This window comes from Neomonachus schauinslandi, chromosome 10 (genome assembly GCF_002201575.2).
Source record: "Neomonachus schauinslandi chromosome 10, ASM220157v2, whole genome shotgun sequence".
Lineage (NCBI taxonomy): Eukaryota > Metazoa > Chordata > Mammalia > Carnivora > Phocidae > Neomonachus > Neomonachus schauinslandi.
In genome coordinates this window covers 104,997,864-105,023,918 of record NC_058412.1, presented here as the reverse complement: position 1 = coordinate 105,023,918, position 26,055 = coordinate 104,997,864, and the positions used below count along the sequence as shown (strand labels likewise).

The 26,055-nt window shown below is 40.6% G+C and overlaps 1 protein-coding gene across 1 annotated transcript in view; it reads right to left on the bottom strand.

Annotated features, from left to right (window-relative positions):
* Nucleotides 1–25,725, bottom strand: part of HAO1 (hydroxyacid oxidase 1) — a 49,597-nt gene extending 23,872 nt beyond the window's left edge. Inside the window, exons 1-3 of the mRNA XM_021688911.1 lie at nucleotides 25,589–25,725; nucleotides 18,638–18,789; nucleotides 4,625–4,880 (exon numbers count right to left, since the gene is read on the bottom strand). Of these exons, the coding sequence (XP_021544586.1) occupies nucleotides 4,625–4,880; nucleotides 18,638–18,789; nucleotides 25,589–25,725 (545 nt within the window). The remainder of the gene's footprint in view (nucleotides 1–4,624; nucleotides 4,881–18,637; nucleotides 18,790–25,588) is intronic.
* Nucleotides 25,726–26,055: the final 330 nt, after the last annotated feature.

The window sequence follows — 26,055 nt, the reverse complement described above, 5'->3', positions numbered from 1 at the left end:
AGCCACATCAAAATAATAACACAATGACTTGGGACTTAATGCTCCAAATCCCGAGCTGTTTAATGACCCAAAGGCAAGGAAAAGAACTGGCCTTGTAAGGACCTCATTGTGCCCTGAATGGCCCCCAAATATACTTTTTAATCTAATATAGAAATTATTTTAGCTTTTAGTAAGTTAGTATCATAAGAATAGTAACAACTACTAAAGAAAGTGAAACATCATTGAATAACCAATAGTAACACTAATGATAATGAATATTATTGAGAAATATATTTTATTTACTATAAGTATTGATGATACGACATTAAAGACAAAACTATGTGTCTCCATAACTGGAAACAAAATATAAAACAATAACCAGTAGAGCCCATGATACCAACACAATACGAGAAAGGAGGAGAGAGAGAGAGATTCATAATACATACAGAAATTGGTGCGTGGGCCACCAGCCTTTAATGCTGATTAGAAAACACTTACATTGAGAACATAGCCCTGCTAATTTCTTCCTCAATGTTCTGGGCTGTTAGAAGAAATGGGCAGGGCATGGATTTTAAGTTTGAGCTCAAAATCTTGTTTAACATTTTAGTAGTCATGTTTTACTGGGTAAATCTCACATGATCTAGTACATTTTTATCTACTGATTCAACATCACTTCTTGAGCACCTACCATGTGCCAGTGTTTTAGATGTTTAGGATATACCATTAAGTAAAACAATCAAAAATACCTGGCCACCTAGGGTTGACATTCTAGCAAGGGGAGACAGCAAATAAACAATAAACATAATAAATAACTTATGGAGCATGTTAGAACATAAGTGCTATATAAAATAAAGGAAAAAAGTAGAGCAGAATAAGAGGATGTGAGCCAGTAGAGGCTGAACTTGAAAGTTTAAGTATCATAATCAGACAGGCCCTCACTGAGAAGCTACCTTGTAGAGGAAATTAGCAGAGCGTTGTTACCATATTTGCTGCCTGTTCCTGCTATAACAAATGACCACAACCTTTAAAATGACACAGATGAGGGCTTTAAAATGACACAGATTTATTATACTACAGTTCTGGAGGTCAAAAGTCCAAAATGTATCTCCCTGGACTAAACTCAAGGTGTTGATAGGACTGTTTTCCTTCCAGAGGCTCTAGGGAAAAATCCATTTCCTTGCCTTTTCCAGCTTGTAGAGACCTACATGCCCTGACTGCTGATGATATTCCTCCAACTTCTGCTTCCAGCATCATTATCTCCTCTGACTCTTGACACTCCTGTTTCCCTGGTCTAAGGACCCTTTTAATTACGTTAAGCCTACTGGGATAATCCAGGATAATCGCCCCATCTCAAGGCCCTTAACTTAATCACATGCAAAGTCCATTTTGCCACGTAAAATAACATATTCATAGGTTCCAGGGATTAGGACATGAATGTCTTTGGGAGGTCGCTATTTCGTTTAACACGATTACATTGTGAATGTTTTCCTAAACCAAACAATTTAGAGGCTGTTGGCCCACGTACCCAGTTCTTCTTCACAAATCTTTCTCTCCCCGAAACCCCTGCCCAGGGTCCCCATAAATATTGTATCTCTATTCTGATCTCTACTACTTATTTTTATTTCGGTTTCCCCCTAGAAATATACATAGATCCATCCTTGATGTCAAAGCCTAAAGGAAGGGAGGAAGTCAGTTGTGCATGGATTGGAGGAAAGACGTAAAAGGCAGAGGGAGGAGTCAGTTCTGAGGCTCTCAGGCACCAGCAAGCCTGGCATGTTGAAAGGACCCTAGGGTAGCCCGTGCAGCTGGGAAGAGTGGATGGAGGTGAGGGTGCCAGGTGGTAAGGACAGAGAGATAACAGGGTCCTGCTCACAGAAAGCCCCACAGGCCACTTTTATCACCAGAACTCTGGGAAGACAATGGCCATCTGATCTTTTTCTGTGTGATCTGTTCTGGCTGTTATGATTAATGAATCATTTCAGGGCTATAGGGCTATAGGCACACAAATAGTTTTTGGTGTCATGATTTACTTTGATCTTAGTCAATGATTGGAAATGCCTTTTCTTCCCTTTCAACTGCCCTGGTGCTCCACGAAAGACCCAAGTCTTTACCCAGGGTAAATGAACAATCTCCATGGGGTAGAGAGAGAGGAAAAAGGCCCCTCCCTCAAAGCCTGAGGAAATCAGTCTAGGGAACTGGCCTCACTCCTTGCTTCTTCCAAGAGCAGATGAGAATTTCCCTTACTCCCTCTCAGTTTCAGGAACCTCTGTGCCATTCATAATACACACATACACGTGTTTTGCATATAGACCAAGCAGATACTACCACACTCCTGAACTCTGGCTGGTCCCCGATGCCGAGAGTCAAGACCCTCCCCCCCCCCGCCCTTCCCCCCCCCCCAACTCCCCTCTTTCCAGGCAGAGGAAGTAGCTAGGCCTGGAAGGAGCCACTGCTTTACAGACTCATTCTTCTCTGGATTTCCTGCCTGTCCCGCCTGCCAAACCTCACTTCTGAAAAGCCTGGCTTCACCTTCTATGAGTCAGGTCAGTTGCGGAAAAAAACCTGATTTCATATCAGGCTGTAACAGATGAGCTTTTTGGTTGTATGTGGCCTCAAGCGGAAGCCTGGGCCTCCCATTAGCACGCTCTGCCTTCAGCTGCTGAATGTGGGCTGCTGAGGAGGGGACCAGAGGGCACTGGCCTGCCCTGAAGCCCATGAGGACAAACAAGGACAATGTGCACTCCAGGGGCCCGGGACACCAGGCTGTGGGGTGTTTCCTGTGTTCCCTGTAACCTGGGTATGTTGCTCATTATTTGATCATCTTCAGATGGGAGATGTGACAAGCTGGGGAGTCATGGCCACTCGTGAGCACATCGACAGCTGAAAAGGGCCTTTGTCTCCCTACTGGTCCTTCTCGTCATCTGGGCTGGAGCCCAGGAGCAAAGGAAAAGGAGAAAAAAGCAGATCAGCCTTCCAGCTCCTTACTGAGTGACCTGGCACAGATGACCTGTGTCATCTCCCCTGTCTGAGTAGATACCACTGTGAAACACAGTTTGTTATCCAGAACAAGAAAGTGCTTCTTAAGCCGCAAAAAAACCCTACTGTATTCTTTGTTATTATTGTTGTCAGGAGTCATCGTAGTAATGAGAGGAGGAGAAAAAGGAATAGCAAATTCTCTTTCAAATGTCCAAAGGGAAATCATGAGGAATGTTTCCTGTCAGAAGCCTAAATAGTGTGAAACTAATTATTTTAGAAAGTCTAATAAATAAGGTAACCAAAATAGAGAAATAAGGTGAATACAGATTTCATATTAGGGAAATTTGAAGCCATCTACTTTGGGTGAATTTGGCAAGAAGTAGGAATATGTCAGGACTTTTGTTTTTGTTTCTGTTCTCTGAGAGACAGGGTGTTTGGGTAACCCAGTGTCTGGGATACATGGAACAAGGTTATTGACAGCTCTGTCAAGACAGCATTTTCTCTTTGTCATTGGGTTATTGAAGGTACCACATACACAAATAATATCCTAAACCCACCTGGAAGAATCACAGAGATAGCCTCACACAACTAATTTACATATGGTTCAATGGCAAGATTTTATGCACAATAGTTTATACTCAAATAGGTGTATACACAACAGAGCTATATAATAGTTCTATGACATTCATATAAGACTGTATACGGACTTATGTGGTGGTTGAGATACATGTCACTCTATAATATACATGGAATTCCTATCTTCTAACAATCTTCTTGTCCTTATATGGAATGCTGATTTGCTTTTGAAATCCTTTGGATTTGGATCTTTTCACATATAGATAGAGTAAGCAATGGCCCGTTGTAAAATGAGGTCCAGGATCCAAGGAAAGCATCCTTTATCATTTCACATACTCTGATGGATGCTTTGAAATCCCATCATCAAAATGTCCTTCACTAAAACTAAGATTTTGATTCTTATTCAGATAGTTTTATCCCTGAAAGCTATTAGTAACATACTGGCATGAAAAACTCAAGAGCAGATTTTGGGGGGAACTGGGAGAAGGCAAAAACAAAGGGGGAAAAAATAGGGAGGTGAGGGTCTTTCTCAGTAAACTTCCTGAGTTCCTAGCTTTGACACAAGATGATTCTAGTCCTAAAATATTACAGGGAAAAGGAGAGTTCCTTGCTAACGGACAGGCTGAATGACCTGATAAAACCATCACAGTTCCATTTTGATTACTAGATAGATAAGTGAGTGAATGAGTGAATGAATGAATCTTGACCCATGGATGAACCACAATGAAAGAGGAATATTGCTGAAAGAAGAAGATAGGGGATCAAACATGTGGCTTCTTTTGTCTCTATTCTTTTAGCTTTTTTTAATCTTCCTAGACACAGTTGTTCCAAATACAATTAAAAATAAAACTAATAGGTGGCTCTTTGATTTCAACAAAGAAATGCACTTACCTCTAGAACCCAGAGCCTATTATTCCTAAACAAGGTCCCTGCCAATCATACTTCCAGATGAATGTTTTGTGAAGAATCTAATTCCCCATGGCACCCATGTGGAAACTGGGGGGAAAATAACCTTCGGAGCTGGTACACGACAAGAGTGAAGAGAATTAGAAGAAGAGCTCAGGGGCCCAGGTGATCAGAGACCCATGGTTACCTGAGTTGAGGTGGTAGCTTGAACCTATTACGCACATCATCAAAGCGGTTCCCCAGGTAAGGAGTATCCACCGTCAAAAATATGGCCTTGTAGCCCTTTCGCTCAGCACGTTGCACTAGTTGCTTAGTGACCTCACGGTCCTTGTAGATGTATAGTTGCAGCCATCGTAGTGTCTCGGGACTGGCCTCTGCCACTTCTTCAATGGAGGAGGTGGACCATGAACTCAGCATCATTCCAGTTCCCAGGGACCTGCAGGCTGAGGAAGGAAGGAGAAGATAAAGGTGAGCCTGGCATTTTCCCCACTCCAAAGCCTTCAGGTTGTGGTTCAAGGGGTAGAGGCATCTACAAGGGCAATCAGGCAATAAGTAGTCAATTCTTGAAAAAGTTAGAAATATGCATTCCTTTCTACACTCTGACTTGATCTTAGAGACAAAAGTGAGTCAAATAGCCAAAGATGTGCTGTGTGTAAGGATGAAAAAATTGGGAACAACCTGAATCTCCAACCTTAGGGGATTGCATACACTGTAGTTCATATATAAAATGAAAGACACACACCCATTAAAGGGAATATTTTTGTGATGGTTAATTTTGTGCATCAACTTGGCTAGGTGATGGTTCCCAGAATTTGCTTGAATACACTGGATGTTGCTGTGAAGGTATTCTTCAAAGGAGATTAACATTTAAATAAGTAGATTTTGAGTAAGGCAGATTGCTCTTTGTAATGTGAATAGGACTCATCTGACCAACTGAAGGCCTTCCCTGAGGGTTCTGTTCCAGATTGCCTTCAGACTCAAACCACATCAACTCTTCCCTAGGTCTCCAACCTGCCAGCTTACCCTTTAGATTTTTTTTTAAGATTTAATTTGTTTATCTGTCAGAGAGAAAGAGAGCACAAGCAGGGGGAGCAGCAGACAGAAGGAGAAGCAGGCTCCCTACTGAGCAGAGATCCTAACGAGGTATTCGATCCCAGGACCCTGGGATCATGCCAGAGCCGAAGGCAGACGCCCAACTGACTGAGCCACCCAGGCACCCCTACTCTCTAGATTATGGACTTGCCAGTCTCCACAACTGCATGAGCCAGTTCCCCAAATCAATCCCCCCACCCTCACCTCTCTTTCTCTCTCTCTCCCTCTCCATATATATACATATTCTGTTTCCAATGATTACAGTTATAAAAGAATATTATTATTTGTGGACAAACAAAGATTTTCAAGATGTATTAAAAAAACAAAAAATTCTACAAAATGACACATACAACATAATTCCACATTTGTACAAATGTGATTATTGGTATATAACCCTAAACTGATTGCTAATGATAGGTCAGAGAATTATGGGTGAGTTAAATTTTTTTCTTCCTTTTTAACTTCTAAAATTTTATCTTTAAAAATTTTGTTCAAGGTGTATTCTACCATTTCTGTTGTATTTTTAAATTTTATAAAATACATATGCTAGATACCCCAAGTAGACAGCTGTTCCCTCACAATCTTTTGAGCAAGATATCAAAAAATGAGCGCAGTGGAAGTGAAAAATAAGTAATAAATTAGATTCACCCACCCATTGTCTTAGAGAACTTGAAAGAACATGGGTGATAGGCTTTTCACCAAAAATAGGTAAAAGGCTATAAAACTGGGGTCGGCTTTAGCGGAGGAGAAACTGATGTAATGTTTATATGCCAAATACCAAATATGGCAAGAGACAATAATAAATATATAAAACTGACTAAATGACCCTGAGTCATTCAACTTAGCTGTGTGCCTGACATATATCAAATGGCAGTAAAAACAGTTGTCCAAGTGACACTCATCAAGTGATGCTGAGAATATAGCGATGTGTTATTCAAGACACTACTTTGAGAAGCTAAAATGCTTCCTTGCTTCTCAGACTTTAAGGGACAGCCAGATCCCCCTGGAGCACTTTTGAAAACACAGTGTGCAGACATCCTCCCAGAATTTCTGATTCAGTGGGTCTGAGATATGACCTGAAAATTTGCCTTTCCACCTAGTTCCCAGGGGTGCTGATGCTGCCTGTCCCTTGTACCACACTTTGAAATTTAAATAGTAGCGGTATCATTTGGTAGTAAATCTCTAAGTTCACATGGCAATAAAATGGATTTTGTTTTTGATAAATGTTACTTTTCCTATGCATTTGAAGGTGTTTTTCATCCCTGTTGTTCAGGTGACAGTTCAGATAGAGAAGACCTAAACTGGGGATGATCTTGTCCATGGGTCGCTAATCTGTCCCCTCCGAGTGGGCCTTTGAGAAATTCTCTCAAGAGACTCGTGAATTACAAAATAGTGTCTAAAAAACCACATTTTATTAAGTAATAACACATATGAACATCTAGACCATTGTCTGATTTTCATTAAGACTTATAAACATGGAAAACAACTCTAGGTCATCTACTGCTGTTTGGAAGGAATACCAGGGGACATTGATCAGGTCAGGATCCCTTAACCAACAATTTATCGTAAAGAAAATATGTCCCGAAGAGGATGTGACCTAACTAAGGCCCCACAGAAATGGAGAGCTGAGTGGGATGAGAACCCAGCATGTCTGACCATTCCTCCAAGGCAACAATCTTTCTAGAATGCTCAGATGCCCACAAGACTCCCTGGTATCAAGCATAGATAAATGCACTCCCTTAATCCTTTGGGGCCATGGTACCCAAAGGGAATAGGTTTGCAACATCCCTCAAGGATGCTCCCGTGCCAATAGCTCTGGGAAGGCAAGGAAACTGGAACCCTATGGGTGGGACGTGCTACTTACGGCCTGTGCAGGGTGTGGCTACACAAAGGAGTTCAGCTAAGAGGACCATCAAGTGATGGGACATCTTTTTGTAGTTTACACAAAGGCATCCATCATGTAGATGAGCAGCTGTTCTGTCAATAAGGATCAAAAATCCTCAAAAAGATCTCCTTGTAGGCGTGCCTGGGTGGCTCAGTCGTTAAACGTCTGCCTTCGGCTCAGGTCATGATCCCAGGGTCCTGGGATGGAGCCCCACATCGGGCTCCCTGCTCAGCGGGAAGCCTGCTTCTCCCTCTCCCACTCCCCCTGCTTGTGTTCCCTCTCTCACTGTGTCTCTCTCTGTCAAATAAATAAATAAAATCTTAAAAAAAAAAAAGATCTCCTTGTATTCATAAAAAACACTTACAGACACTCTACAAAGACCATTAAAATCCTTAAGCGATCACTCTTGCAGGAGGTGTCAACTTTCACAAACATTTTGCCCACTTCTCCTGGGTAGGCATGTCCAGAGAAAAGCAAGGCCAGCCGATGGCATCTATTTCCTGAGTCTCCTGGCTCTGGTACTAATGACTCCTGATGTTTTTGGTGCTCAAGGTTTATTCTTCAATGATTAAATCATATGGGGCTGAAATTTTGAGTCAAGGATCCTCAAAAGCCTAAGTTCCCAATGCTTCCAGTTGTAGGCATTTAGTAAATGTTTGGTGATTTAATGAATTTACTCCAAGAGAGTCTCCTAGATGCAAGAAGAATATCAGAGTCTGTGCTGACATTTTATGAGTTGAGGCTAAGATATTACTCTCAGGAGAGAACAGGGGCAAAACTTAGAAGGCTTCATGTTCCTTGGAATGTATATTCCTGACCACTGTGATCCCCACTCACTTGTGATTATGTGCCGTGATAAAGGCAAATTACTGATGAATTACATCCATGGTTTTCAACACAGCTTTATGTGAGAATGAGATGAGGGACCCTGGGATTTTGCAAGGACCATTCCAAGAGACAATCACAAATTTGCCTGTTAAAACACTGAAGCACTTCCATTCCAACTGGTAAATAACCATGGCTCTGAAGTAAATGACCCTCCTTTCTGAGTCCCTTCAATGTGGCATCACTCCCTTCTCTCCTCATGGAAACCCCTGACCCCCCTCCCCCACATGTACATTCCAGAAATTTAAAGGTCAATGCCTGGCAGAGCTGGGGGCATTCAGGATGCTGTTAGAGCACTAGAAATGAGCCTCTGAGCATCTCTTCTAATCGGTTAAAGGGCTTTGTTGTACTGGTTGCTAAATATTTCAAATGTCATTTTTGCCTGAGAAATCAACGTAATTCCCTTCTAGCTCACATTACTCTTCTAGGGACAAAAATTGCAGGCTTGATTTTATAAATGACTTGGCATAATCAGACTTTGTTAAGAAAGTCTAAGTAGAGTTATCCTAGTCCAGTGCTGAAAGCACAAATGTTTCTGAAGTCCATTTTCTCTCCCCATTCATTTTCCACAATGAAACTGACCTCTGGCTTTCAAAAGCAGCAACTCTCAGATTTCATTTTACAGGGACAGCAGTGCACTTGCATGGTATGACGTAAGACTCCGGTGCATGCTGCTTTTCCACAGCTCCTAGCAAAATGGAGATCACATCTGAGATAGCAAAGACAAGACTGGGCTCTTGCCCCTAATGTTGATCCAATTCTAAAAATCTTGGCTTTCCTTATAGTCAGCTTATCCTAAAGATAAAGTATCCAGGAAGATACACCATCAAGTAAACACTGATCCCATATGACATCTCACAATTCTATTTCCTTATTTCCACTCCCTCCCTCTTTTATCATCCCTAAGATATATTTTCAAGAATAAACACCTAGGAGGTGCCCCGGGTGGCTCAGTTGGTTAAGTGTCTGTATTCGGCTCAGGTCATGTTCCCAGGGTCCTGGGATCGAGCCCCGCATCGGGCTCCCTGCTCAGTGGGGAGTCTGCTTCTCCCTCTCCCTCTGCATGTGCTCTCTCTCTCTCTCTCTCTCAAATAAATAAATAAATAATCTTAAGAAAAAAGAATAAACTTTTAATGCTCTAGATGTATTCAGATTTTTTTTCTCTATTTAGGGACACTAGTAATACATTATTGCCATTGCTATAAAAAATGCATATGAGATACATGCACGCACCTTTCACTAAAAGAGACATGAGTAAGGTGTGGACATTAAAGCATTGAAGATAAAGCCCTAGAAATGACCTAGGTGATAATACATATCTCTTGAATAGACAACACAATATAATGGGTTGAGTCAGAAGGCCTGAGCGCCTGCCCCAGCCTTGCCATCCGTGAGGCACATTTCATCTGCAAAATATCTATAACCACAGGTGCTTTCTTGTCCCCTTCATGGCATTGCTGGACAGCCCACTGAGGCAAGGTTTGTGAACATTTTCTGTGTAAACTCCGAAGCCATGTAACTGTAAAGGGTTAAGTGAGAGAATGCCTAACACCATTTGGAAAAAGAAGTCCTAGATAGCCTTAGAAATTTAGAATTTTGCCAAGGACCTGGGTTTCTTATCATTGCTCATAATCTTCTACACACCCAGCCTTTCCCTGCGTTGGTTTTGATCAACATACCCATTCCTCTTTGCAGAGATAGCGTCAAATGCTCACTACCTTAAGCAAGAAAGCTCTCAAAAGAGAGCAGAATCTTCTCCAGGCCGAGGAACTCTGTGATAGGGCTGATATAGGAAGAGAATATCAAAGCAGAGAATCCCTACATTCCCGGGGTACACATTCCTTTGGAAAGCCAGGGACAAGACAACAGCAAATAATCTAAGAGGTGCGACAAAAACATGCCTTTCCCCAGCCCCCACCTCTACCCCTTATCTGTCTGCAGATTTCCAAGGAGGGTCTGCAGAGTAGATCTGAGTAGATCTGAGGGACTGACTGCATTTGCTTATCAGCCATCAACAATAATATCTGGGATAAAATTTTTTTAATTCTCACTACATTTTTTTTTGTTTCTCTACTTTATTTGCAATAAACTGTAAGTATAATAATATGGATATAAATGAGTTTAATATCATTGTTTACTATCACCCACAATCGTGCCCCTCCCACACACCCCAGAACGGGCTATGGGCTACTGGAAAATATTGGTGCATTCTGTTTAACAGAATCCAAGTTATCCTGGGACGTACCCACGACAAAGTTTTTTATTAGAGTTAAATCACATGCGCTAGGGTGGGGAAATGCTACAAGGGTCTACAATAATCTGCCATCAGATTAAATGTAGTTCTGCCTCCCCAAACTGCCGTTCAGTAGAGTTAACTCAATTTTCTACACTATGGAAACTGTAATCAACCACTGAGATTTACATCAACTCATCTTAGATATAAATGCAACCACCTCTAGAGTCAATATAAATCCTAAACTCCAATGTACAATGATTCAGCTGGGCTAGAACAGGTAAATAGGTTTGCAAAACAGCAGGAACTGGCAGAACGCCCCCTATGGCTAAGAAAGGCAATTGTGCCTCTAGATGTTGGCAGGGTCTCGTTTTCCACCAAGCCTTAATGGAAACATTTCTCTCTCTTTTTTCTTTGTAAAGATTATTTATTTATTTATTTATTTATTTATTTATTTATTTCACAGAGAGAGAGAGACAGCGAGAGAGGGAACACAAGCAGGGGGAGTGGGAGAGGGAGAAGCAGGCTTCCTGCTGAGCAGGGAGCCCGATGTGGGGCTCGATCCCAGGACCCAGGGACCATGACCTGAGCCGAAGGCAGACGCTTAACAACTGAGCCACCCAGGAGCCCAGAAAACCAGGACCTTATAGCAAACTGACCAGGGGCAGTAAGGTGGGGACTGACTGGCTCCCAGCTTGCCAATTGCCAGTCACCTCCTGCCAATGCCTCTGTCTGTCCTTTGCACTGGTGTCCCTTCGAGGAGGGCACAGGTAAATGTGCCACATTTTCTTCTGCATCAACTCTTGCTAGTTGTGAAGTCAAGGAATTAAATCGCATTATAGTAACAGTCCCCGGCACATTTCACCGTTAGCAGACGTATTTTATAACCTTGCTTATCTAGAATTTGCCCAGCTTCCTAGAGTTTAGGTTAGAAGCAAAAATAAACAGCAAAATAAAAATAAAATGGCAGAAGATGAGGGAGAGAGAAGTTTCTCAAAGTTGAGTCAGCGCAATTTACTGATTATGAAGTAGCTTCCAAATGTTTAATGTCCAGTCCAACGTCTCACACATATAAATAAGATGTTGAATCACCAAATAAAACTGAAGTTTATCATGCCAGGCTTGACAAGGAGGGGAATGATAATACATCTGAGAATGATATTCATCCACAGCTACCACCATCACCACCACAACAGAGGAAAATATAAACCCGTAGTTATCAGTGGGAGTAAATGTCTATTATTTGAAGCATTAATTCGTGTGGGTCAAATCATATTCCCAGATTAGAGCAGAACGATTAAGCAATGTGCTACTTTGGGCCCAAATTATTACCTTGAAAATAGTTCTCCTTTATGGGAAAGGTGAGTTAAGTCTCCAAAATTGTGTGTTTAAAGGAAAAGGGGGCAGGCATGATGAAAGTGTCTAAAGTTATTTATAGGTGCCTTTGATTAAAAAACTCCTGCAAAACTTAGTCACCAAGACAGCTGTGCCGTCTCGTGAAAATTTTGTTGAGAAAATGCATTCTGTCCTCTGCACAGGAAGTCATTGTGCAATGGGGAAAATATGCAATGACAAAGTACCAAGCAGTTGTGTGGTTCGAAACTCAGCGTCTGACCCACTAAAGTGTTTGCATAAATGTGCACCCTAACGTCCACTGGCTGTAACATCCTTTCTTCACACAGGAACTGCCATTTACAGGCTTATTAAAGAGGCGGTGAATATTATGGTCTGCATGGCTAAAATCATTCTTGTGATTACTTAGAAAAATAATGTTGTGAAATTTCCACTACAATTCTGTGTGAAATACGTAGAAGCGGTCAAACAAATCTTAATTTATGATTTAGAGAACCAAAGCAATTTCAACACTGCCAAGAAAGACCAGGAAACCAGAGTTCATCTTTCTAGTGCTTTCGAGATGGTCCACTGTCTGAATCAGGAGCAGTTTAACCTTGAGGGATCACAAGGTCACTCACTTGCAGAGCTGTTTTTGATTGTATGGAAAGATATGCAAGAAACAGTTAGTCCCAATGACATCTGTGTTCTCCCTTTCTTGCATCCACTTTGTTTCTGGGGCAGAACTCTGCGTTAGACTAAAACATCAGCTTTACTGTAATGATCCCCAGGTTATTATTCTGTCATTTTATTAAGTTGTCAGGTCCTGGCATACCTGGCAGATCACACGGAGACCACACCATAGTGAGATGTCTTTTATGACGGGTTCAAGGAAGATCAAGCCTGCCCTTGACCTCAATCAACCTCCCAAAGTATAACAACCTCAGTGTCAGGACACACCAGGGAGCCTCTGACTTCTTGCTGTCATGCTTTAATGTCATCAGGCACACCAATCATTTGAGAAGAAGCAATCTCAAGCTCTCAAGATAGCTGCCCAAGAGCTTAAATTCTGGTGTGAGACACTAGAAATCGGACCATTTGATGTTGGGCTTCAGTGTAGTAAGAGTCTGATTTTTTACTAGCTGTTTTTGATTGAGGAAGTTTGTCTTAGTGCAAAGTGATTGCAACACTGAATCTATCATTTTTTGGAAAATTTTTAGATATAAGTGACCCATTTTTATATATATCCCTGCATATATACAAAGAAGGTCCATAATCCTTTAATATATGTGTATGTGTGTGTGTATATATGTGTGTGTGTGTCTATGTATATGTACTGTATGTGAGTTGTGTATGCAGAAAGAGAGGGTCCACTGAATTTTAACTGCTGGAAAAGAACGTCCAAAACATAAAGTTGAGCTGAAATAGGTTGAAAATAAAGATGAAAATAAAAGAATTGATTCTTTTTTACTACAATGAAACCAAGAGGTATTCCTTTCCAAATGTTTAATGATGTAATTTGGACAAAGTTTTAGCGAACTGTCCTTTCTTCTTATTCCTCCTTAGCTTTGTTTCTTTTCAGTGAAAATGGATAAAATCATGGGATGAAGACAAATAACTGGATCAGACTCTAGAGTGAAACAGATCTTGGTTCACACCCCATCTTCATCATGTACCAGCCCTAGACTTTGGTCAAGGGCGTCCTTGTCCTCCATTGTCAAATGAGGAGAATGATAAACGATAATTACCTCACAGGTCTATTGTAAGGATTAATGACAGGAATGTAAAGTCCAGCATCTGGTGCATAAAAGGCACTCATTTCAGAAAAAATAAAAGTTTCATTTAAAGCAAATCTCATGCTTTTCCTGGATTTAGGTAAAATTGAGAATAATGGGGATATTTTCCTCATAGGTATGCTGAAATGTATATCTACTCGGTCATCTAGTACAACACATAAATATATAAATCAATAAAGCTTTCAAAAATACATCATTTGGGTCTGGAGCAAAGGAAATGACAATTTTTCTTGCTGAATGGTTTTTCACTCAATGTTAAAGTCGATCACTTAATCTCGGAAAATCCAGAAAATTCAACAGCTAAAGCTCTCACCTACACCCTAATTCAGTTCTTTGGGGTCTGTAAGGCTCTTTGTGTTACTCTGCAATTTGTTTCACCTGCACCTTAATAGGTGGTCAAGTCATAGCTGAGTCCCAAAACTTCACTTTGGAATGTTCTGGCCTTTTAGGCTCAAAAAGAAAGTGTTTAGATTTAATGGTTTTATGGCCCATCAAATCCTGTGTGGTAGCCTCTAATTGCATCCAGGGGCAGGAATTTCTTTTAAAATCTTTTTTTTTTTTTTTTTTTTTGACAGTTTACTAAGAATTTGCTAATATGCTGAGCATTCCTGGAACGTGTTAGGTCGGTTTTAATTTTTCTCTATTTGAGGTCCCGGCACTCCCTCGTGTGGCGCTTGCGCACATAACAGTCAGAAGCAAACGGATGAATTAACGCTTAATCTCTTCTCTTTCCTCTTGATTCCTCATGTTTAAATGAAGCAAAAGAGCTCATGTAGTTCCATGGAGGCTGAAATAAAATTTCACTACAGCCGCAGTGCCTAACACCAGAGAGATTGCCATGATAATGTCCTAAAAGCCTCTGTGGTATAATAAGCATTTTGTTTGTTCTTTGAAAAGTCAGCGATGCTTTACTTCTATTGCGAGATGGAAATTTCACCTAAGGATGCTACCTGCTTTATATGGCACTGGGGTTCATGCTTATCATTGATATTTCCTTCACCACGCTGAGTATTTGTAGACATGATTCTGTAGTCATCCCTGAAGCTCATAAGAATAAAACATAAATAAAAAAACAATCAAATAGAGTTTCAAATGCATATGCCATTATAAGTAAAGGCATTTATATGGCTCCATAGCTATTATAACAGTTGTCAATTATTAAAATGTTAACTAAATCATCTAGTACAATAAATGTCTTCTTATTTAAAACATAGTACATGGCAAACTGCTCTCCACTCAGTGTTTCTCAGTTAGTTGCCTTCCATTTTTTTTTTTTTTTTAAGATTTTATTTATTCATTCTTGCAAGAGAGAGAGAGCATGAGCGGGCAGGAGAAACAAAGGGAGACGCAGACTCCCTGCTGAGCAGGGAGCCCGATGTGGGGCTCGATCCCAAGACCCTGGGATCATGACCTGAGCCAAAGGCAGATGCTTAACCGACTGAGCCACCCAGGACCCCAGTTTCCTTCCATCCTAAAAGACTTTTAGGAGTTGTTTTTATTTTATTTTATTTTTTTAAGATTCATTTATTTTAGAGAAAAAGAGAGCGCAAGTGGGGGGAGGGGCAATAGGAGAGGGAGAGAGAATCTCAAGCAGACTCCCTGCTGAGCACAGAGCCCAACATGGGGCTCGATGGGGGGCTCAATCCCATGACCCCGAGATCATGAACTGATCTGAAACCAAGAGTCAGATGCTTAACCGACTAAGCCACCCAGGTGTCCTTTTAGGAGTTTTAATTTTTGTTTAAAATTCAAGCCCCTTTATTTATGCTCCTGAATTTTGCTCAAGGCCCTTATTTCCTAATGAGTTTCATGTTCTGTGGCTTATTCCATCCTCTCAAAACTAAAGGGATAAAACTATAAAAACATAGAATGTTTGCAGTTAATATTCCAAGACTATAACATAGAATTTGCCTTAGGGTTCTTGCTGCAGTTAATGATACTTGGAAATATCAGTCACTGACCAGGACCTTATAAGCAGCATTGCACAAGTGATTAATAACCCAGAACAAGGTATTTATCTTCTGCAAGCCTCAGTTTCCACAAGCAAGGAGTTGGAAAAAGATCCTTAGGGCTTTGGATTCACGTTTTAAGATGGGTAAGACATAGATGAGTTAATAAATGTAAATTGCCTGACACACATTGATTGCCAAATAAATGTTGGCTATCATCATTTTTCATGAAAGTTAATTTGTGTGGCATAAACATCTATTTGTGTTTTCAGCAAGATCCAGAAATAAAAATGTCTTCTTGTTTTCCTCTATCCCAGGCATGCAGCTATGAGAAATGAAAATCAAAGGCATACAAATGTTCATTCCAGCATCTACACTCTCCAGGACTGGCATGGAAGGCAGGGGGTAGAGGAAAGGGGTGGGATCTCAGAAGGGCAGTTGTCTACCTTGAATGGTTTCTCTATTTAATGGAATCTTAAATGGGGACAAAATCATTTATTTATACCCTGAAAAAAAATGGTAAAGATCATCTTTCTGTTGGAAATTTTCTGGTTTTGGTTTCCAACGTTTTCTCATTGTGGAGATTTGGTCTTTGTTCTTGCCTTTGTTAGCAGAACTCTTTCTTTAAAGAACTGTCCTGTCTGTCCTGCCGAATCCCAGCATGCAACAGGAGTAGCTCTGTGCTCAGTGACACACCTAGCTTCTCTGAGAGCCCTGGGAACAATCCTGACCTCCTTAGGGCATGGTAAGTAAACCGCTGATCTTGCTCAAGCAGCTGACTTTATCAGTGAGGAAAGGTAATCCTCCTAGAGAGTGAAAATGACCTGCCACAGAAGTGAAACTAGTTAGTGGTGAATTTCCACATAAATCAGGTGTCCCAGCCTGACAGCCCAGGGGACACTTGTAGCCCACAAAAGTATTTGCTTTGGCCCACACATTGTTGCCCCAAACAGTGTTTTAGAGAATTTTTGATTTATTTGCCAACATTTAAAAACCAGGAGATTACACATAAAAATCAAGGTTTCTGGCTTCTCCTGAAATGTTGGAAGATTTGGTAACCCCACATCCTCATTCCCTCGGGGCCGCAGTTAGCTAGCACTGAAATGCGGCTGCCCCTTTCCGTGGAACCTGCAATCTCCACCACGACCGTCTCCACCACTGAGCCTTCATTGTTGTTTTCCTAACTGCATCCCTCTTTGGATATTTATGTTACCAGTCTGACCTCTGAGCCATTTCTGAGGTTCCTGCATAAAGCTTAAAACAAAAATATCTTCAGCAAAGTAAAAAGGGCGACTTTCACTCCCATCAAAGTGTGAACAGAGTGTATTTTTCTGAAAGCAGTTTTTTAATATGTGGAAGAGATTTTGGGGGCCCTGAGGGGCAAATAAAAAGTGCACCCCATTTTGGGAATTCACACCCTCAAAGCTTTGGTTAAAAATTGTCAAATGATTTTCTAGAGATACGATTCCACTTTATGCTCTTCCTATTGGTATGTGAAAATGCACATTTTCCTTCCACCCTCCACACACCGTATAATCTGAAAATAATAACTTGATATTCAGAAAATAAAATGTATAGTTATAACTTAACATTTATTTGACAGCTAGGGAAAATGAATACTTTTCATATGTCTATTGGCCATTTTCATGTGTCCATTTATGAATTTTCTATTTGTCTTTTTCCACTTACATCTTTTCATCTCTTTGGGGTTAGATGTTACTTTGTTATTCAAGTATAAGGGCTCTTCACAAGGAAAGGTCCTTAACACTTTGCAGCCTCATAATTTTTCAATTTGTTTTGTTTGCCACTTGTTTTTTCAATTTTTATAGAACTTTGACAGCATGGAAGTTTCTGGGGTTTGTGTTGATTTGTTGGCTTTTGTTTTAATGGTTGTTATCTATGGAATGCTTGGGAAGGCCTCTCTCACCCCAACTGTAAATGGATAGATACTGGTTTCCTTCTTCTTTTCCCCTTCTCCCTGCCCATATTTCAGGATTACCATAGACAAATGGCTGGAGCCCCAAGACCACTTCTCTGTGTGTGGTCCTAGAATTAAAAAAGTTCTAGACTCCAACCTAAGTCTGTCCAGCACAACCACTGGGTCATACTGATATCCCTGGCAGAATTCTGTGGCAGACATTTCAAGAAGGGAAGTAAATCCTTAAGATCTGTGATACTTTGAACTAAAATGCTTTAAAATAGTATTTAGTTCCTGCTCTTTGGGCCTGAATTTCCTTCCCTGCTTAGCATCAAAAGAAGTCAGATAGAATTCATTACCAACTTTTATATGAGTTTCTGAAGCAGGGTGGGGAGATTTATCACTGTGCATACCTTCAAATGTTCGTAGTTGCTAGGGGACTGGGAAGTTAATAAATTAGCCCTAATAAGGAATTTCTTTACATCATACTTGAATTTCTCATCTCTCTCTCCTAAGGCAGAAATACTCTATTGGGAATATAACCCATTCGTAAAACAGAATAGTGGTCCCAAACCATGACAGAAAACTCAACCAACCGGGTCTCTGCATCTGCTGTTTCCTTGGGAGAATCAAGTGGTTTGGGGAAGCAGGAAGGGCTTTGAAATCAGGTAGCTATGAAGTTGAATCCCATTTCGGCCACTACCAAGCTGTATGACCATGGGGGAGTCAATTTCTCAGACCTCCATTTTCTGAAATGTGGATATTAATACACATAATATAACTAAAAGCTATTGAACCACCACTCTGTGTAAGGCACTATTTTAAGCACTTTATATGTGTGAACTCATTTAATCCTGACAGTAACTCAAGGAGATGGGTACTATTTTTATCCCCACTTTATAGCTGATAAAACTGAGGCACCAAGAGTATCTTGCCCAGAGTCCTAGAGGAGCAGAATGTGCAAGAACAGGTATTTGGACGGCAATGTCGATGAGCTTAATTTCTGTGAGTATAAAAATATCCAGGGAAGTGTTTGCTTGATGCATACAGAGAAAGAAGTCACTAAATGTTAGTCCTCTTCTGTCCCTTTGGGTGAGACTCTCTTCTTACCTCGCACGGTTGCAAGCTCCCCATCCTCATGAGCCATGCACTGCATGGCAGTAGCCCCAGCGCATATTGGCATGCTGACCCTCTGCCCCAAAATGGAAGTCGACAGGTCTACTTCGGCAACATTCCGGAGCATCCGTGGATATAGCTTCCATCTAGAATTAAAAAAAAAAAAAAAAGTTTTAGAATTCTAAAATCATCACCAAAGCTTTGACATTTCATTTTAGTTAGAAAGAGAAAATGTCCTTTTATTTCTCCCATTTGGCAAATTACTTTACAAGGTTAAAGAAAAGGGGCGTTTTTAATGTTTGTGAAGATGGCAAGTTAGCCATAAGAGAATAACGGATTTCACAAGTTATTGTTCCTGGTGAGGTGTAATTAACATATGGTAGGATTTGACACATGCATGTGGTTGTGTAAGTGCCAAGACAGTCCAGAACAGACCACCACCTTGAAAAATGTCCCCATTTCCTTTTGCAGTGAAACCAAGAAAGTAGAACTAAATAAATAGAGAGATAATCCATGATCATGGGTAGAAGACTCAGTATTGTTAAGATGTCAATCCTTCCCAACTTGATCTGTAGATTCAACATTTTTCCAGTCCAAATATCAGCAAATCATTTTGTGAGGATATAAAAAAAAAACAATTCTCAAGTTTATATAGAGAAGCAAACCCCCCAGAATCCCCTAACCACCGCTGATACTTTTTCTGTCCATATAGTTTTACTTCACAAGAATATACAAAAGGAATCATATATAATGTAGCGTTTTGAGTCTGGCTTCTTTCACGAAAAGCATAGTGCTTTTGAGATTCACCCATGTAGCCAATTCGTCCATCATCGGTTCCTCTTGGTGGATGAATAGTAATCCGCTGTACAGAGGTCCCCCGGTCTGTTTGCCCATTCCCCAGCTAAGAGACATTTGCAACATTTCCAGTTTGAAGCAATTATGAATAAAGCCACTATAAACACTCACTTAAATGTTTTTGTGTGAACAGAGCTTTCATTTCACTTCCTCCAAGTCATTCTGAAGATGGTATACAAAAACATGGAAGGCAGATATACTATGTCCAGTTTGTCTTTATATATATATATATATATATATATATATATATATATATATATAACAGACAGAAATTGGAAGTCGACAGTAATTCCTTAGGTAATTACTTTTAAAATTATAATGTGGTTTCTTGGAAATCCTTAAACTGAAGTCAGTATTCATTGAAGTATGGTGATGAGGGGAGATAATTTTTTTTAGTTTAATTGAGCATTTTCCTCAAAAAAGTTATTTGGCAGAAACTGGAGTTTTGGCTTGAAGAATTTTTGACTCCTGAACATGATCTTAAATGACTCTTCCTGAAATTCTTTCGTATTGCAATGAAAATGATCAATAAACCAAGAACCAAAATTTTAACAGTAAAGTTTACAGGAGTACAAGTTTTCTTCCCTCTTAGCAAAATTTCTATGTCCTATTGGTTCAGGATTATTTCTCTCATTAGTCACTGATTAGAAGGGAAGGAAATACAGCCCTATTTCTAATGAGCACTAAGACAATAAACATGTGTATAAGACCCACATACATACCTAACCAGCCCTCAGCTTTCATTACCTAGATTGAGCTCTGCTTCCAGAGAAATTGAGATTTTTAGTTAATATAGCGAAGTGTGATTTAGAATTGGAGTAACCAAAATAAATCGAACCTCCGAAGTCTTAACTGCAACCGACTTCCTGTAGCGGATGAAGAAATTCTGCCTTCCTGTCGCTTTGGGTCTGTAATCTAACCCTTCTTCACATAATAAAGTAAATACATCCAGCCCTTGAAATGCATAATAAAGAAGTTTTATTGTGCGATTTCTCTGCAATTCCTTTGAACGTCATAATTGTCATTATTTTCTGCCACACCACGTGCCTTGCTGCTGGAAGTCTTTTCTTTTGGACTGACCCTCACAGCATGCTTCTTTGATCTCCATTTTGGGGTGGGGGAGGCAGAAGCCTTGAAGAGAGTTTTTATTACCAATCATCTCTAAGTGTATTATTAGAATGAGAGAAAAAGGTTTTAATAGCCGTTGGCAGGCTGGCCTTGAAAGGCATTAATATTTACTTAGAGCTGAGGAAACAGTGAGCGCTTTTACAAAGGGCACACACAGAGCTGCAGGGCATCGGCTGTGTGTGTGTGTGTGTGAGAAAGAGAGAGAGAGAGAGAAAGGACATTGTTTAATGTTCAGTTCCTACATAGAAGGCAAGGCTCAGTCCTTCTATCTCCAAGCAGTAGCTTTACGCTTGTCCACGTGGTGGCGCAGTCCCTTTAATAACTGTGTGTTCTCCGTCCCCCCCCCAACACTACTTTCTGTTCTGAGGGTGACACTACAGAGACTCACCAACCAGTGCACAAAATGCGATTTTCACACAAAATTAGGTAAGAACAATGGAGTGGAAAGTGTGGGCTCTCCAAAAAGTTCTCCACATTTTGATATTTTCTGAAGAGCCATTACAACTAACCTTGTCAGGTAATTCTAATAGCTTTCCAAGTCCCACCTAACCCCACCCCCAATTTAAATGATTTCTTTCCACAATCTTACATAAAATCGCAGCCGACTATAACCTTGGACTGTACTCTTATAGGACCTCCACTTTGGAAAAAAGATATGAAGATCGGCAAAACAATTCAACCAATTGAATAATAAACCTCTTTCAAAGGATGGAAAATAAGATGCCTGAGCAATGGAAGTGGGGTAGAAGGGGCAATCCTTTCTTAGGGCTTTTGACCCACACCTCACATCCAACAAAAGTCTCACATTTAATTTTACAAAAAAATCTGGTGATGTCCGCACTCTCCATGATGGGATACTCTATTTGAAGGAAGACACTGAACACCCAGCTTTAAAGTCATGTGCTGTTACTGAATCCCATCAACTGAACACAGTGAATTAATGTTTCATAAGTCCTGTAAGACGATCTTATTGCATCCCAATTTCTCCACATTAATTTTTTACTCTAAGCATTTACATCAAATGAAATATATGTAAATACGTATATCAAATATATAAAATAGCACAATTTTTGTTATCTCATTTTTTACCTTTCATTCTTAATATCGTGAGATCTTGAAAACATTTAATTGGATCACTCTCAGCCTCTGAGGTATTGCGGTATAGGAGTAAGGAGGGAAGGGATCTGAGTCTGAAGAAAACACTGCATAGCAAGCATATTTAAATAGTCAAGCCAGTTTTTGAATGCCTTGGTGTGTAAATGGGTTTTGGAAGGCCTGTGACTCTCCTGACAAGGTGTATAGTTGTGCTTGTGTGTGTGTGTGTGTGTGTGTGTGCACGTGCGTGTATAGATTTGCCAACACTTGTCTGGATGAAGAAGCCACAGCTCTGAGGTCCAAGATAGAAAGAGGAAGCAGAGGAGAAGGGAGGACAAAGAAGAGGATAGGAGGAGGAGGAGGACAGAACAGAGCTGGGATGTGAGACCTTTTTCCACATGAATCTTCAAAAAGAAGAGGCAGTTAGCTACTTTGCATAACGCAAGAGCAAAAAGCAGCTTACTCTACTCACCTGTCATGGAAACCATCTTGTGGTGTTTACGCCTATGAGGAGAATACTTAAAATGCCGCAGGTGAGTTTAGACTGCTTCTCAAATATTTTTTTTAAAGGTTTTATTTATTTGACAGAGAGAAAGACAGCCAGAGAGTGAACACAAGCAGGGGGAGTGGGAGAGGGAGAAGCAGGCTTCCCGTGGAGCGGGGAGCCTGATGCGGGGCTCGATCCCAGAACTGTGGGATCATGACCTGAGCTGAAGGCAGATGCTTAACGACTGAGCCACCCAGGCGTCCCTGCTTCTCAAATATTAAGTGAGAGATGTTACCGCTTTTCCACCTGTTATTTAAAAGAAAATCATGCCATTTTCAGTGTGAGGAAAGAAAGGAGCTTCATTTTCTTTCTTTTTTTTTTTTTTCTTATGTTAATCTCCATACATTACATCATTAGTTTTAGATGAAGTGTTCCATGATTCATTGTTTGTGCATAACACCCAGTGCTCCATGCAGAATGTGCCCTCCTCAATACCCACCACCAGGCTAACCCATCCTCCCACCCCCCTCCCCTCTAGAACCCTGTTTGTTTTTCAGAGTCCATCGTCTCTCATGGTTCGTCTACCCCTCCAATTTCCCCCGAGGAGCTTCATTTTCTAATATCATCAGGACTTCTAGATGCCCCAAATTGTAGAATTAGTTTCCACTAATGATAATTTCACAAGAAGCCACAAAGTATGGACCATGATTGAGAAGGATACACTAAGTTTATTTGTAAGAGAAACAATGTACTGTGTTGTTCTTTGTTTTTGTTTTTTTTAAGTTAACCCCAATCAGGTCAGGCCAAGCAAAATGTAGCAAGCTGACATCTGCTGTTCGCTTCATGTTCCCAATAGGAAATTATGCTCTTCAGTCTGGTTCCATCTTTTTGACTTTATTTGTCCTTTTGCATTTTATTTTATTTTATTTTATTTTACTTTATTTTTATTATTTTTTGGTTACAATAACATTAGAGTCCCAAGTCTTACCCCAGAAATGTTTACAAGCAACTGCGAGGTCACATAAGTAAGCCAGGTCCCCAGAACTCCAAACTGTGGTTGTCAGAGTGGAGCACAGAGATAACAGCGGTCACCGTGAATGACACTTTGTTGTGCTTGTGGGAGGGGGAGGCGGATACCTTTCATAAATGTCTTTAAAATGCCCTGACACTGTGTCACAACGGGTTATCTGGGGTTTGGTTGTTTTGCAGTCTTCATTTGAATCAGGATGAGAGAACTCAGATTGATTTGCTTCATCCCATCAGCCCAAAGCCACCAGGACCCTGGCAGGAAATCTATTCTGAGCTCTACATCATCAGCTCAATGCTAGAAGGTGAGGAATGAAGGGTCACAGGCAGTTACACGACAAAAGAGGAATTGAAGTAGGCGACGGCCCCTAACATTTGTTGCAATATAAAAACTCCTCAAGCAGTTGATAATAAAATAGCATCAGCCGACCTCCAGAGTTGATTAACCCCATTTTTTCCCTTTCAAGCTGAACAAAAGAGAAAGGTCAAGGCTCATGGAAAGGATGGCATTGCAAACTCGTTCTCATGATCTGTGTTCTGTCCTGAAGTTACTTAGTACATGCATAGCCCAGGAGTATTCAACTGGAGTACCATGTGACCCGCACAAGCACGAGGCACTCCTCCCCTCACAAACTGGGAGTCAACACTGTCTTCTATGCCTCACAAATTTTCTAGAATTTCCAGGTTGCAGAGGTGTCTGTATTTGCTGCAGTCCTTTGCTCCCTCTTTAAGGCCTCTACTGGGTACATTCTGGGGACACTTTGCATCTATTCAACCCACCAGCATTATGGAAGTCAAAGATCAATGTGAAGGTAAGCTCCCATGAATAGGAACTTTGTCTGGTTCATTGCTCTATCTTCGGCACATAGTACAGAGTCTAGCCCACAGAGATTCCTAATAAATGTGAGTTAATTAACTAAGTAGCATGAGGTGAAGGGGGTTGAAGGGTGGGTCAGGAAATAGGTGGTCACCTGAGCATTATATATTACCTGAGAAATTCAACGCAACACCAACCTGTCAGAGGCCTGAGATTTCCTTGGTTAAAATGACCTATTTGGGTTAAAGTGTTGTTTTCAGGAGACTAGTAAGAGGTAAGCCATATTACCTGATGAATAGAACCACTATGGGCCTAGGAAGGGACATCTTCCAAGAGCAGAAAACTTTGAAGAGGCCCAAAACATTAAATGATTGAAAAAAGATCATAGAGAATTTTAAGCCCCTCCGCTCTTAGTCAATTTTTCCTTTTCTTCCTCTTCTCGAATTTGTGAAGCTCATGTGGGTTCCAGGGAAGATCTGAGACAAAGTCAAGGTTTATGGAAGTTTGGGTGGGGAAATCCCATCCTTCACCCCATTCTCAGGTTCCTGGGGGGTGCATTGGTGCTGCTTGCCAGGGACCACTTTTGTTAGAATAATCTCCTCTCTCCTGATGTACACATAGAAAAGTGATTTCTGAGACATTTTTCTCTAGACTGACAAAGCCAAGAAAGAAGGCAGAATCTTTCCGCTGGATATTTTCTTCCTTTTTTCTTTAATTTATCACCATCAATGAACACCCGCAATATTCGCTGGCTTTTCTAAAGGCTATGATGTAAGATGGATGAGCCTGAAATCGTATAGTGTACCGAGGGCTCTCCTCCCCTACCCCAGCAAATAAACCATTTCATAACTGCTGAGAGAAAAACACTCCTCTAAAGTTAATTTGTTTCTTATTTTTATTACAAAGAGGAAACATAAACCATGACACCCACCATGTTGTGCTTTGAAATATGAAAGGCAAGGAAAACTAATTTGGGAATAGAGGTAGGTGAAGCACTTTGGATGAGGGATGAAATAGCCAAGTTGAAAGATTAATGCTATGGAGACAAATTGAAATCTAAAGTGAAAGTTTAGACAACAGTAATCAAAATGAATGATAACGGAAAGGCGGCAGGATGGGAACATTTGAGGCAACAATCTGATCTGGTTCAACCAGATACGATGGCTTTCTTGCACTTAATGCTAACTGCTTCCTACACCATGAGCGATGACCCTCCCTCTTATACTCAGAGAAAAAGAATAGAGAGTCATCAGAATGCATCACTATTTTTATACACAGTTAAATTAAGTATCCACATAATTCCATGTGAGGCAAATTAGGGTTGGTTTTGTCAGTCAATTGTTTGAGATTCCCAGGCTTGGGATATTTTTAAAACAATTTAATAGCCCAAGACTTCTCATGGCCCCAAGAGTTTTTTATCTCTCTACTAAGCATCCATCTAGACAAATAATTTCACATCATCAACATTAAAACTTGGAGATCTTATTTTGGTAGGATGTCCTCATATAATTTTAAAACTATAAATAAATTTTCTTACCTGGAAAATGCTGCAACATTATCAGCCAACGTTTCCTGGTCATTTGCCCCGGAAATATAATAGTCATATATAGACTTTGGAAGTATTGATTTAGCATGTTGTTCATAATCACTGATACAAACTAACCGCATAAACATTTTCACAGGTTACTGTCACCCCAGGTTTGGGGGGTTTTTTCCCTGCCTAGGCTTCTACATCCTAATTCCACTATTTGTCAATTATTAATAGACTTTTTCCAAAGTTCAGATTTACTTCTCTGTTGCTTACATTAAGTGAGCAAATATATGCTTAGATTTTGCAATTTCACTTGCATCTGTCTGCCAAAGAACAGCTACACCTAAGCCATGAGAAGGTGGGCTTGGGAGGCAAGAGAAGGGGATTAGTTGTCTGTCACATCAAAAATTTAGGACGTAGAGAAGTACTTGCATGAATCCACTCTTGGCTCAGTTCTGGCTAAGGCTGCTTCT